Source organism: Oryzias latipes, chromosome 21, assembly GCF_053564925.1.
Source record: "Oryzias latipes strain Hd-rR chromosome 21, Olatipes_Hd-rR_3.1".
Classification (NCBI taxonomy): domain Eukaryota; kingdom Metazoa; phylum Chordata; class Actinopteri; order Beloniformes; family Adrianichthyidae; genus Oryzias; species Oryzias latipes.
This window is the reverse complement of record NC_136257.1, coordinates 20,194,653-20,208,343: the sequence shown is the minus strand read 5'-3', so window position 1 is coordinate 20,208,343 and position 13,691 is coordinate 20,194,653. Positions and strand designations below refer to the sequence as shown.

The window sequence follows — 13,691 nt, the reverse complement described above, 5'->3', positions numbered from 1 at the left end:
GCTGAGACACCTGCCCCAGGAATCCTGCAGCACTTACACACACACACATTGATGCACACAGATGAATGCACATGATGGACACATTCTCATAAAGTAGTTTAGCAGTTCTATAACTACTTCATGCAGCAGTGCCAACAGCCTGATGAGCCTCATTTAGCTATTCCTGTACTTTATGCATCATAAACTAAACACTCAGGCATGGATTCTTGAACTTTCACCATGCATTAAATCCCTTTGCGAACAAGAGTTAACAACAAGCCAGTTGAGAACCTCTCTACTGTTGTCATATCTCATGTGATGAAGCCCTGTCTCATTGCTAGTTTGAACTTATAACAAAAATAGAAAATTACCATAAAAAACATAGGACAAAGCTTTTACGAAATTAACCTGTTAAAGCCGAAAATTGTGTAAACTGGGAGTCAAAGTAAATGTTTTAACAGATCCAGATGCTTCGAGGAAGACAGCTGTTATTATAAATTATGAGCAAAAATAGGAATCAATAGGTTGTATCTTCTTACCCTTTTAGTGCAGGATTGTTTAATATCAAGTCACCTTGGAAAAGACAGACAATGTTCAATAGGAGTCTCATAACAGAAGAGTTTGATTGATCTGCCTAGATAGAACACAAAAGTATAAAAAAAACATTATTTCTGCAGAGATGATTTGTGTTTTCACACATAAATTTACCAGAAAAAATATTCCAGATTAGGCAATAGATGACTCATTTTGACTCAAAAGTATCAATTTATTAAAGATATTACATGTTCCCCTTTTTTGTAAAATCTCTTTGAGCCTTAATAATTCAGATCAAAAGGAAAAGGCTTCAAATGAGGTATGAAGCTGTGAATTCTGTTGTTATTCATTGTTGATCAAATGTTCTCTCAATTGATCTCCATTGGCATCCGAGGAAATTTGCATGTGTTCTACACGTCCACATAAGTCAGATGAAGACATTTTTCTGTACAGATTCAAAATATTACCTAATACTAAAAAGATGGATTATTTAGTGTGATATAAAATGAACTGTACTTGTATAATCTGAATATGAAATTATAACTATAGATACAAACAAATGCTCTTGTTTTGCTTTATAGGGTTTCTTTGATCTGGACTAATAGTGGAAAAAATTACCTTAAAAACATCTTGTAAAAAGTATGTTTTTTATAGGAGTGTGGTAAATACAGCCATGTGTTTTATGGTTTTTATATTACACCTGTTTTTTCTTTAATTAAACATTTTTAAAAACTGGATTTTTAATGACTGATGCCCCCTTACAGCATTTTTGTCTCTACTGATTAACATCTTATGTTTGTTATCTAAAGATTCTGCCCTTTTTTTCACCAACATATTCAGAATTGTTGTTTTTTCTTTTTTTGGGACTCAACAATAACAAAATAAAATAAAAATCAATGAACTATGTCAGTGTCTTATAGTGTGAACTGGGTCACATTATATGCTACCAAACCAAAAAATGAACTATGGAGGTTGCAACATCTTTTTTTGTTTTGCTTTTGGTTAAATAACTCATTTAAAAAGTTAAAAACCACTTTTTATCTAAGGTTGTACGTGGACTATAATAAAAACACTAAGGAGGCATCAATATATTTATTGTGTTGACTGTGTACATTATTTTGTTGTTGTTGCTAACTTCCTTTTGACCTGTTAAGGTTTCGGTTTTTGGCATAATTTTAAAGTAACATATAGATTCTATGCTGGCTTTAGGCAAACTATGCAAATTTGTTTTTTGCCTCCCATCCATTCTCCAATACCATTGTGGAAATGGTGATGCAGTTGCCTATGGTTACCATTGTCACTCATGGGATCATGAGACAATGGTCTAGCCAGCTCAATCTTCAAGATGACGACGTCTAATGTCTTTGTGTGAAAGGGTATCTGGTGTATGTGGCTGGTTAACTGTCAAGTGAAAAGAAACATAATAGGATGAGTGGTGGCAAATGGGTTTAAACACTGGTTTGTGTGCTGTGTTTCCAGGGACAGTGGAATGTCAGTGTGTGTGTGGGTATGTGTGTGTGTCTGTGCGTGTTTTGGAAAGTGAGAGGCCAATAAGAGGTCAGTGTCTTTTTCAGACTCAGTGGCTGCTTACGGTCAGATGTACACACATGCTTTAGATTTATAGAAATAGACAGTGCGGACCTGGTGTGATGAATCAAAATATATATGCTTAATGTGTGTGTGTGCGTGTATCAGTGGTGTATTTTTTGTTTGCTACCAATACCACGTACTATTTAGAAGTGGAGTTAAAATTATTGGTTCAATGGATTTGAGAACTGTTTCAGTTTCGATTGTTTTGTTGGATATCCTGGATATTCTGATCTGACCTGGCTAATCTCTCGAGTGTGGAGTTTGAAGGAAACAGTAAGTGTGACCTTGATGGAGACAGTAGGTCCAGGTCTCAGTATGTTCCTGCAGTACTTGCCTTGTTTCGTCCTAGTTTTCTGACCTTCATGGCGGCTAAGCACACAGGAAGTCACATCATACGTCTCATTGGGCTGTTTTATTTTTACGGCAGCAGGGTAGTAAATGAAATGTTTAAAAACTGTACAAAATCTAGAGAGAAAAATATTTCTGAGGTGGACCAGAAGCAGTGGTGGGGGCTGCTACTCTAAAGCTTAACCTGGAAAATATGTAATTATTCTGCAATGAATAAAAAAGATTAAGAAAACTGAGGACACAGGAAGAGAACACATAGGGCAGAAAGTGTGTTTGATTTTAGAAACAAACACACGTTAAATAAGTGTATAAAAGTATACCTTCAAGTGGAAAGTGCTTGGAAACATTCTAAGTTTGTTCAACTTACACACAGAATAGAAATCATGGTACAGTATATATCTGCACCCTAGAGTGTGACACAATTATGTTGCAAAATCTGGCAGCACTCTGTGACAAAATAAAGAAAAAAAGAAAAATAATCTTTTATATATATTTTTAGTCTCATTTTAAGGGGGGGGGGGGGGATTTGAATTAAAGCATTTCTTGTCACGACTGCCAGCTCAGTCAGTCCTTTGGCTATCTATCAAAAAAGAGTGATCACACTAGAAAGGAAAAAATATGCAATCTCTGTAAACATGACACATGTGATGCAGTCATTACCCATGCTCATTTATCTCGTTTTAATTTTTATTGGGAAACTTAAAAAAAGACTGTTTTGTGTGAAATAATCCATAAATATGAGTTTCAAATTAGATTCAGTTGTCTCCATGGGCCTCCCCTACTTGATGGATCGTCTGATGCTTCACCACAGCAACCCAGTAAACAGTGTATTTTAATGAGCATCAGCTGTGTTGACTCTGCTAATTTTCCCTTGAACTGCACAGAGCTTTTGTGCATTTTAGAGCAGAGTGAATTAAAAAAAAAAGCTATGCAGCAAGAACTGAAATATGGAAGTCAGTATTAGCTGCTATTAAAATGTCATATTGTGTAGTTAGCACTTTGTGGCCACCACGTAAATATTGTGTATTGTTATAACGCTCATGATTGCAATCATCAGCATCATTTTGGTTTCATGGAAGCAATTAAGGGTGGATTTAAGGAGGAACACTGCACCATGATACACATTAACTAGTAACAAAATGCACATTTTTGGTTAATCTAAAAGAAAGAGAGCCCCTTTCATCAACCATTAAAGATGAAACGAGATTGTTTCTTTGTTTTTTTATTTTATGCTTTCAACTCATTCCATTTCCCTCCTCTGTCCTTTTCATCTTTTTCATTTCTTTTTCTTTTTCCTTTACATCAGGAGGCTTTATAAGGGAAATCCATGTTGGAGCCGATTACATTAATAATCCTTGTGCTACTTTGCTTTTCCAGTTACACAATTGTTTACCCACTAATGGAAACTTTCCCTCACACAGAAAAATCCATTAGTGGTTGTGCTGTAAGGTGATTGGCAAAAGGTTCCTTAAAGGCGTGTACATACATGTACACAGGCCCAATTTAACAAGTTGTAAGATAATGTGTCATAGATTGCAAAATGTCACAAATAAAATATTTTCTTTTTTTGTTACAAGAGCTTCAAGCTATCACTTATTTAATAATAATCTAGAATTGAAGCACAACAGATAATCAAATATTGTTAGATAAGTTTAGAGTTTAAAAATCAGTATACAAATGCTTTTTATTGAGTTGATTTTTCCACATGGAAATATAATGGACTGAGGAGGTGTGGTGCAAACAAGGTTTGTTAGGGAGCAGAAGCATCTTTTTTTCCATGGATAAATATGAAAACGCTTAATAAATAGATTCTCTCTGGGTCATTAGCCTCGAGCACTCCCCTGTGCTGACCTTGCACTCTTAAAAGCAAGTCCTGCTTTTCAGTGGCCTCTGAAAACACAGCTTTTGAAGTCATGGCATGGAGCTGAGTGTCAGAATCAAATTAATAATGTCATTTTGGGGTTTTGTGGGTTTGAGTGCATGTGAGTTTGGATGATTGAGGGCAAAAATGATCTTATAATTTTGCATTCATTGAGTCAGAAAAGATATTTTTTAAAAAAGACCAAATTAGAAAAATGATTAAAATATGTTTAAATATTTATAGCACGAGTCCCAGACTGTTTAATACAAGTAAACTCATGAACTACATAATAAGTTACAAGTTAATATAATAAAAAAGGAAAAAAAATCCCAATTACAATTCAAGGAGATTTTGGTAAGGTTTTGTTCATGCCCAGCATTTTCTTTCTTAAGTAATCTCAGAAGGAGTCAGTTTGGATCAAAAATGAAACACTTTAAACTATATACAGTCCTGTCTTCAATGTTTGTCATTTATACAAATTTGACACTAATCTAAGATTTGGAGATTGTTAAAATCTTAAATTTAGTTGGGGAAAAAGAAGCAATTTACTTTACTTTAAAGAGATTGTTAATGAAAATGCCAGTCAGATTTGATCTGGTTAGAGGTTGATCTCATTTCAAAGGACTAAACAATCCTGTCATTAGATAAAAGGATTACTGAAACTAGATATTTAAGAGGTTCTTAAGGGCAATACTGTATTGAACGTTGTTCATTACTCCAACTCATGTTGTGTCAGCACATAACTCAATTACCCACAGTGCAGTCATCAACAGTTTACCCTTAGAAAGTTTAAAGCTCATCACAGCTCTTTTTATGGCCTTTTTTCTGAAGCTTTTGCACTTTAGAAGTAACTAAAGAGTTCGCCCAGACGTTTAATGGGATCTCCAGTTATGAGCTCTGGAAGTTCTTGTGGCTTTCAAGTGTACAGCATGACTTCTCCTCTAAGTCTGGCAAACATGCGTGCAATCTAAATGTCTTAAGAGTTGATGTTATAAAAAATGGCACAATAGGTGTACAAAAAAGATGGGATATATATATATAAAATACAACTTGATGACTATATTTGTTTTACTGCAGTAAGTCAAGAATTAAAAAAAAAATCACATTGTGACATATTGTGATTCAGGATGCCCTTGTATATGCATTTCTGTTTTGCATTCAGTCTGTCAACACAAAATTCTCCTTTGTGTGTTTGGTTGTCATTATTTTTTTGTCACATGTCAATCATTTTTTTTTTATAATGGCAGAGGAATACACGTTTAAATGGATGTGTTGAAACAAGACAGGCTGCTTATACAAGAGCATTTCTTTTGACTGTATACTACATTAGACAGGGAAGAATTCCCTCCAGATTGTCTCATGGTTTCATTAAAGACTGGCCTGTTTCAGATTTAAAAACTTGTTACTAGTTGGCGCTGAAGGGCATTTAAAGGCAAGCTCAGAATCTTTACTATTGCCATGTTTCCAGTACCATTACAAGTGACTGCCAGCCAAAAGCCTGGGCTGTCAAAGTAAATAAGATTTCCATTTCAAAGAGAAGCATTCCAATTAAGGAAATAAGGATCTAAAAACCATAAAGGGAAACTTTCAGTGAAGAAATGAAAGGGAGACGGCAGAATGTTTGAGGGTGGAGTAGGAAAAAGGAAAGACAAGGAGACAAAGTGAATGTCGTTGCAAACTTGTCAGACAGACAGAGAAAAGGAGTGATGGAGGTAAAGAAACAGGAAATCGCTTGTTGGATTGGCATTTACGGAACCTTGGTGTGTGAAAGAGATCAGGACCAAGAATTAAACATAGACAGAGGGGACAAAACGTGGATGAGGGTGGATAGAAGAGGTGTCCTCTGTACGTGCCATCAATTTCCCTTTAATGAGTTAAAGCAGAGGCCATTTGGAGGATCATGTGATATACAACCTGCTGAGAATATTCACATTTTTCCAATTAATACAGATTAGCCCCATCAAATCTATTAAAACTTCTAATGAGATTATAATCCTGTACTTGTTGGATTATTAACCTGTAAGAGAAAGATTAAGAAGACATCATTTCATTTATTTCCTTTGACAGATTTGAACACCAGACGGAGTTAGAAGTTAAGTCAGCGCAAACTGGAACAAATGACAAAGGCAAAACATCCTTACGTCAGATTAGACCTTTACTTGCATGTCACGACCAGAGTTAACTCATGTGACCACTGAAGCATCCCTCATTCATGTTAATTATTGATGGGGGTGTCCCATGATCTGCAGTATTGATTGGGCATGCTGCAGCCGCTGTTCCTTTTCATCAGGAATATGTTGTGACTGCAGTGTGTGTGAGTCGTTTTTTTTTTTTTTTTAGGATAGCGAGACAGTTTGATGCACTTTTGCAAAACTGTGTTTTACTTCAGCTGCAGGAGACATTTGTGCGATGGAATGTATTGATTGACTCATTGCCACTAGGACGTGCACCAGAACATTTGCTCTCAAAATTTATAATATAAGGTGCATCATGCACATAGATGAAAAGTGAGCAATTGATTTTACAACAATAAAACAATAAAAAAAAAACGTAACAAAATAAATGCAATTCAAATTAGCATTTCTTTATATAAAACATTTTGCCCAACATTATCATCCTTCCTGTCTCTGTGTAATTTTCCCAACTGATTTGATGACATATTTAAAGAAATATAGAGAGTACAAAATAAAACACATTCTTGTTCAAACAAATGAAAAGCATATAGATTCATATATTCCCAGAGCTGCTTTTGAGTCTACAGTCTACTCTAACTTGCACTTTTCCACACTTTGCTTCCAATAACAATCATTTTTACACATTATGTCTTTATATCCTGGTTATATTTTTCCAACTCCAAACTGGAACTGCTTTCAGCTGGTGCTACAGGTGTCCATAGCGTGTTGTTTAAACACTGTGTGGTATTTTTTATGTTTGTGTTGGTCTCATATCTCTTACTCTTGTTTGATTGGGTTATAGCAAGTTGATATAAACGAAATCAATCTTGGTGTAGGAAACCCTAAAGGGGGCAGCCAGACTGCAAAAGGGAAAGAAGTTGCTTGGATTTGGACATAATTTTTGAAATGGTGTCCATAACCTTGTCATACACTAGGCTAACCTAATGATAGGTTTTTGCTTTCGCATTAGGTGAACTTTCACGATACAGTGGTGGAAATAAAAGTATCATGTACGTCTTTGTTTTCATCGTCCGAGCTGGCTTCTGGCTCAAAACTGTACAGCTGGAAAGCTCCAATATTGCTCGTCATCTTTGTTGCACCGTTAATGTTAGATTGGGGGTGTAAGTGGCTAGTGGAAGAGAGTGTAAACAGAGAACTAGAATGTGGGGTGGGGTTGCTCCACACTAATGGTACCACCCAAAACTCAGAGGCAAGTTTCTAATAAACTCCTGCCACTCTGCAGAAAGTATGTTGTAGAAAACAACAAAGGTTTTTGATTTTGGCTAAAGACTGCATAATCATAATTAAAAGACCATGGGGAACGTTTTTAAAAAAATCAGAAGATGATCGGAGTGAGTTTTTAAAGGTTGTATAATTGATCCAATTTTCCTATTTTTTGGCCTCTTACATTCAACTTCTATCACTGAGCCATGGAGTAGAGATGCTAAAACATAAAATTAAATTCAGGGCACATTTTGTATTGGCTAAAATATTAATATTCAAACTTAGTGTATCAGTAATGGGCAAGGACAGTTCAACTTGCATGGATATACAGTAATGGTATTTTTTTAAATATTTTTTTCCCATCCCTATTGCATATACTATGTCTACCCATTTAAGTCCCTATAGCAACAGTTAATGGGTGCACACTGTCTTATCTTTTAATTAATCACATATACTCTCTGCTAGAGAGGGGCAGACTGCATACACACCCACATACACACACATGCTACTGCAAATGCTATCATACACTTGACTCATGGCCTTGTGTTCTCTGATGTCACTTCAGCTCATCTCAGTTCTCTTCTGGATGAGGAGTTAACGTCCTGCGAGCCAAATCTGATTTTACCATCAGTCCTTGTCAGATCTGCTTTTTATTCCGGCAGACCCTCAGAGTGCACAGGCAGGACCATTATTGTCTTTTTCCACCGGTTATAAAAATAGTTTAGAGTTGGTGTCTACAAAATAAAACACATCACTGGACTGTCACATGAAAACCTTATACATTAAATGCAGCTTTAGCTATTGGCTTTCACTGTGCATTTAAGATTTATGTGATCTTGTGTCAGATGAATTCCACATCTGTTTTATTCATTTAAAATATATATGTGCAACTTTTTTAAGCCTTTAGATAAAATGTAAGTATCTTTTCTTAAATTATTGGGGTCTTCATTTGGTTTAGCAATTTATATAAATATAACAGAACTTCAAGCCCTGAAGTAGGCTTTTTCTTATGAAAAAACTTGTGGTTGTCTTTTTATGATTTAATAAAAATAAGCTTCTGTTGTTTGGCTGTAGGTTTGATTCTATTTCTCTTTTTTTTCATCCTTGACTGCTTTGCAAAATGATTTGTTTACTAGTCGGTAAGTCTTAATACAAGGATTGCCCCCATTAATTTGTAGTCAGGCCCGTCTGAAATTTTAAACTTAATGTAAAAACTCTTGTGGGAGCTAGAAAATATATTTTAATAAAGATATATATTTGGCAAGCATGTAAACAGACACATCTAATAAATCATTCTAAACATATAATTTTAATATTATGCGGTTAAGTAATAAAATGGTTCAGAATAGTAGAATAATGTGGTATTAAAATGATAGTCAGACAGACAGACTCATGGTCTTATCAGTAAAAAGGAGTACAGAGACCCACTGCATTACAAATGCACAGTGTCAAGAATACACAAGTTGAGGTACAGTCTATAGTTAATAAAAAATATATTAATTAAAAAGGATAAGAATAATGACCAAGATAAAAGATTACATATACATACCACACCATATAAACATTAATTACAATGACAAATAAAAAGACAGTCCCTCCAATGATTCCATAAATTTGACTGGAAGCGTATGGCACTAAATCTAATGTTACTCATAGCCAAGATGAGAGTATTCTCTGCTTCGATTAACCTGCAGATAAACTTGAACATAAGTAACACAACATAAATGGATTTCCTAAGCTTTAAAATTCACATTTTTATACTTATTTAGTATTTATTCCATCTGAGTGAGGGAAAAATAGGTGAAAATTTTGCGCTCAGCCTTTTTGTCTTTAAAACAATACAACTGGAGAATTTTAAAGGTGGAAACAGGAAAACTGTGGACCAAAAATGCTTTTTGCACAAAAGCTAGAAGGTGCTTAGTTCATTGAGATTCATGCAAATTATTTTTTCGCGTGTGCAAGAGTCCTCAAAATACCTGTAATTCCTCTAATATTTGCCAGAAACTTTATCTCATCAGAACATATAAAACAAAAGCCAGGGCTACATTCCTTCAGACAAAGGTCATCTTTGACGATATGGATCACTTTTTTTCTTTCTTTTCTTTCTTTCTTTTTTTACCCTTTATCTCTTTGAGATTCTTCTTTATTCGGCTGGCATTACTGTAAAAGCCCTGTAACTACCTTGCTGTTCTGCTGCCTGAATGACTGGGGACGCTGGCTGTCGGCTTTAATTTCCTGGTGGGCCTTCTTGCTATGGTTTTGTGTGCGTCAGCAACTGTTGTTTTAGTCGTTTCATCCATTAGATCCTACTGAGCTACTTAGCTCCTCCACATTCTATTACTCTCCCACAGTGTGACACAAATGTTCTCACATACAGCGCTCATGGAGTGAGCATCGTATGCATTTAGTGTGGCGTGGGGACCTTGGCGTGGCGATGTCAGTGATGGATACGGCAGTCGTATCAGCAGTGTTGGCTTTTGCAGAATTGTCCTGTCTACCACTGGGATCTGTCAGGCCTGTTCTGCTGAGCCCACACATTCTGCTGGCTTGCTGCTAGCTATTTTGTTCACAGAGTGTGTGTGTTTGTCAGAGCAATAATATTTGTCCAACAGTGTCATGTTGCTGTCACATGGATGTTGTGGTGGTTTTTATTTTAATTGTCTGTTGCATTGAATTGAATGCACTGCTTTTAAAACAAAATCTTTTTTTTGTTGGTTTCTAAAACATTCTTTTTTTGCAGTTTCAGTGTTAAACTAAAAAAATAAAAAACGACTTTTTAATGTAGAAAACTGGCTTTTGATTTAGTAAAATCAGATAAACCACATGTGTAGGTACTTCAACTAGAACATAAAATGGACCAGTGGTCCCCCAGGCTGCGAACCGATACCAGTCTGTGGGACAGTTGGTACCGTGCCACTAAGAAAAAAACACCACCTACCTTTTTTCATTTTATTTATAATCTGATTCTTAAGGAAGCTTTTTTTTCCTTTCTTTTTTTGGAAAATTACTGGATTCTCTCTGTCCAACATCTGAATCATTCTTCAAATCACTTGGTCACATGTTGAAAATACATCTGCTACTTTCTTAAAGTGGCTGTCCCGACCGCTAAATTAAAACCCTGGAGCAGAGTTAAAAAAAAACAAATGTATTTGGAAAATATATTGAAAAGATCCAATGAGAAAACAGAGGAAGAGCTTTTGACTTCAACGAAAGAAGAAATTTAACAGACAAAACCAGGAGTCTTTACTCCAAATGTGGATTTATTCCTGCACACCATATAATAATGCATAATATTCAGCAACCTACTGTTTAATATGATGATGCTGTTAATAAAACCGCTCAAACATTGGATTCATGTTTATTATTATAATCAGAAAATAATAGTCTTAGTGGCCGTTTTTTTGGGTATATTTATCCATTGTAGTCGGATGAGGCTGAAGTTGGTGTAGGCCTGCACAATATACCGCAAATTTATCGTTATCGCAATATCAAGCTGTGCAATATGCATATCGCAAAAGACAGCAAATTTGCAATAAATGGTTACCTTAGATGTGGCCAAACAATCTTATGGCAGCTTGAAATGTTTAATGGATTGAAAGAATCCCTTTCTGCATTTGACCAATCAGATGGACCCCTTCACGTTGTTAACTAATTGGATGGCGCCCTATTATGTTGTATGTTCGCCTCCGATGTCAACAAGGGTCATTTGTAGTATAATTTTTAAGCTGTTGTAATGGAATGGGAATAATATTTTTGGTTGTTTTGCTAATTGTTTATATACCGCAAATTATATCGTTATCGCAATATTAATTACTAATATCGCATATCGCGACTTTTCTTCATATTGTGCAGCCCTAAGTTGGCGTCTGATTTTTAGTTTCCACTTCGCAGTCATAGGTTAAAGGTCAGGTACTATATCACATTTTAATAGTTCCTACATAAAATCTAGTGTATAAATGAAGTTTCAATCAGCTGCAGATATTTTACAGAGGATGAAGATAAATTATATCCTTAAAAGTTAAGAGAAACTGGAGGCTACGAAAAAAAAAATAATGCCTGACAGTAAACCTGAAAAAGGTGGGGGACCACTGGTATGGATGACAGGAGCGTCTATTTCAAACTGTAGGTCTAAATGACCAAAAGACAGAAAGAAAGGAAACATCTTTTTTATTTTCACTTTGATCTTTTATCCTACATTCTCACATTATTCTACATACAATGTACAGTGGGGGGGGGTGTCAGCCTACTTACACAGATTGCAACAGATTTGTGTTGAGTAGGAGTTAAAAGAGCTGCTGTGTGCAGATTTATTACTAGAGATATTTAAAGAGAACATCCCTTTTATCTGAGGGGACACTTTGCATTATTCATGTTGTTCCTTCTGAGAGCTGGAGATAGGAGAAAATAGAGGCCAAGACGCTTCAGAGAATTATTGTTTCACAGGCAGTCAGTGGACGCCCGTTACATTAGCGGCAGATTTACACCTGAACCTTTTTCCCACACCTTTTGTGTTTATTTGTTTGTGTGTGTGTGTGTGTGCTGGGAGAAAGGAAGGCTAAATGGTTGCTTTCTGTCATTCCCTCCCACCATTGTAACAGGTGACCAGAGGAAGAATGAAGCTATTATGTAGCTGTCCGTATGTGATACTCATGAAACTGTCTTGGGTACTGCTTTGTTTGCAGCGTGCAGGGCGGGATTCTACAAATCTGGCTTCGGCAACACGGAGTGTTCAAAGTGTCCGCCTCACAGCTTCTCACACCATGAGGGGTCGCTGCACTGCGTCTGTGAGAAAAACTACTTTCGGGCAGAAGGAGACCCCGCCTCCATGTCCTGTACCAGTAAGTGTTTTTACCTTTTTACTGGTACAAATTTTGAAGCAGATGGAGACATATAAGTACATTTTTGGTAGTGGTGTGTTGAATACATTCGCACCTCAAAAGTCAATTACACCTATTTACCTATACTGCAAATAAAGTTTCAACTTATGTACGACCAACTTTTTTAAAACCTATCAAATAATGCACCAGAGAAAAAATAAGCAAATCCATCTGTCCAACACCTTTTTCTCTCTTCTCTATAATCCTCCATGTGATGCAAATGGCTTGCAGATGCAGGTGCCTCCTGCAAGCATTCCAAAATGTGTTGACTCTAAAACTATAAATCACTGCATTCCCTGATGTCAGATTATGGATGCATCCGTTACAAATGGGGCCGTGCGGAGAACAGTAGAAATATAAATCAAGGCCTACAGCCACGGACAGAATTCTAATTAGAAAGACAGTCATGCATGGTCCCTGTTGTGATTATCTCAACCTCATCTTGTCAGCTACGCAGATTTCTCCTCACGAGGACAGGCTCAGCAACGCAAATGCTGGAAATGAATAGATGAGTTGTTAGCTGATAATGATCATGATTATCTCAAGAGACTTTTTTTTTTTTACCTGGTAGCAGTCTTTCAAGCTGACTGAGGACATTTTAAGATAGTGTCCCAAAAAGAAAAAAAAAGGAAGAAAAAAAAAGAATTCTAATAAAACCTAAATACTTGTTTTGTTTTTAAAAATATCCTTAAAAAAGTTTAACATTTTTCAATTATGGGTTTGACAACTCACGAATGTTTTGTCCCAAATTCACTTTTTTCTATTTCTCTGACAAAGTCCTCAATACAAATAAAACAGTGACACTTAAAGAACTGATACGGACCATCTGTCCCCTACCCCATCCCTGGTAGGTGGTATTGGTTAGGGTTAGGGCGGCCGTGTTCCTTGGGTGCTGGCTTCCTGGACCCGGCAGCCCTCTCTCCACGCAGGAAGAGGGATCCCTGAGTTCTCTGGCAAGACCAAGAGCCGGGGATCATATCACATCTGAGCCTGGGGGTGTCCCTGTCCCTGTGGTGTGGGTTCTGGTCTCTGACCCTGAGCGCTGGGCCTCGCCAAATTTCCAACTGTGGGCGAGCCTGGTCGGGCCATGTTTACAACACCTCT

At 36.4% G+C, this 13,691-nt stretch overlaps 1 protein-coding gene across 6 annotated transcripts in view; it reads left to right on the top strand.

The window, feature by feature from the left end:
• Positions 1 to 13,691, top strand: part of epha3 (eph receptor A3) — a 96,084-nt gene that overhangs the window by 44,248 nt on the left and 38,145 nt on the right. For all 6 annotated transcript variants that reach the window (XM_004081693.5, XM_078939809.1, XM_078939808.1 and 3 more), the window contains exon 4: positions 12,393 to 12,548. In XM_004081693.5, coding sequence (XP_004081741.1) covers positions 12,393 to 12,548 — 156 coding nt within the window. The remainder of the gene's footprint in view (positions 1 to 12,392; positions 12,549 to 13,691) is intronic.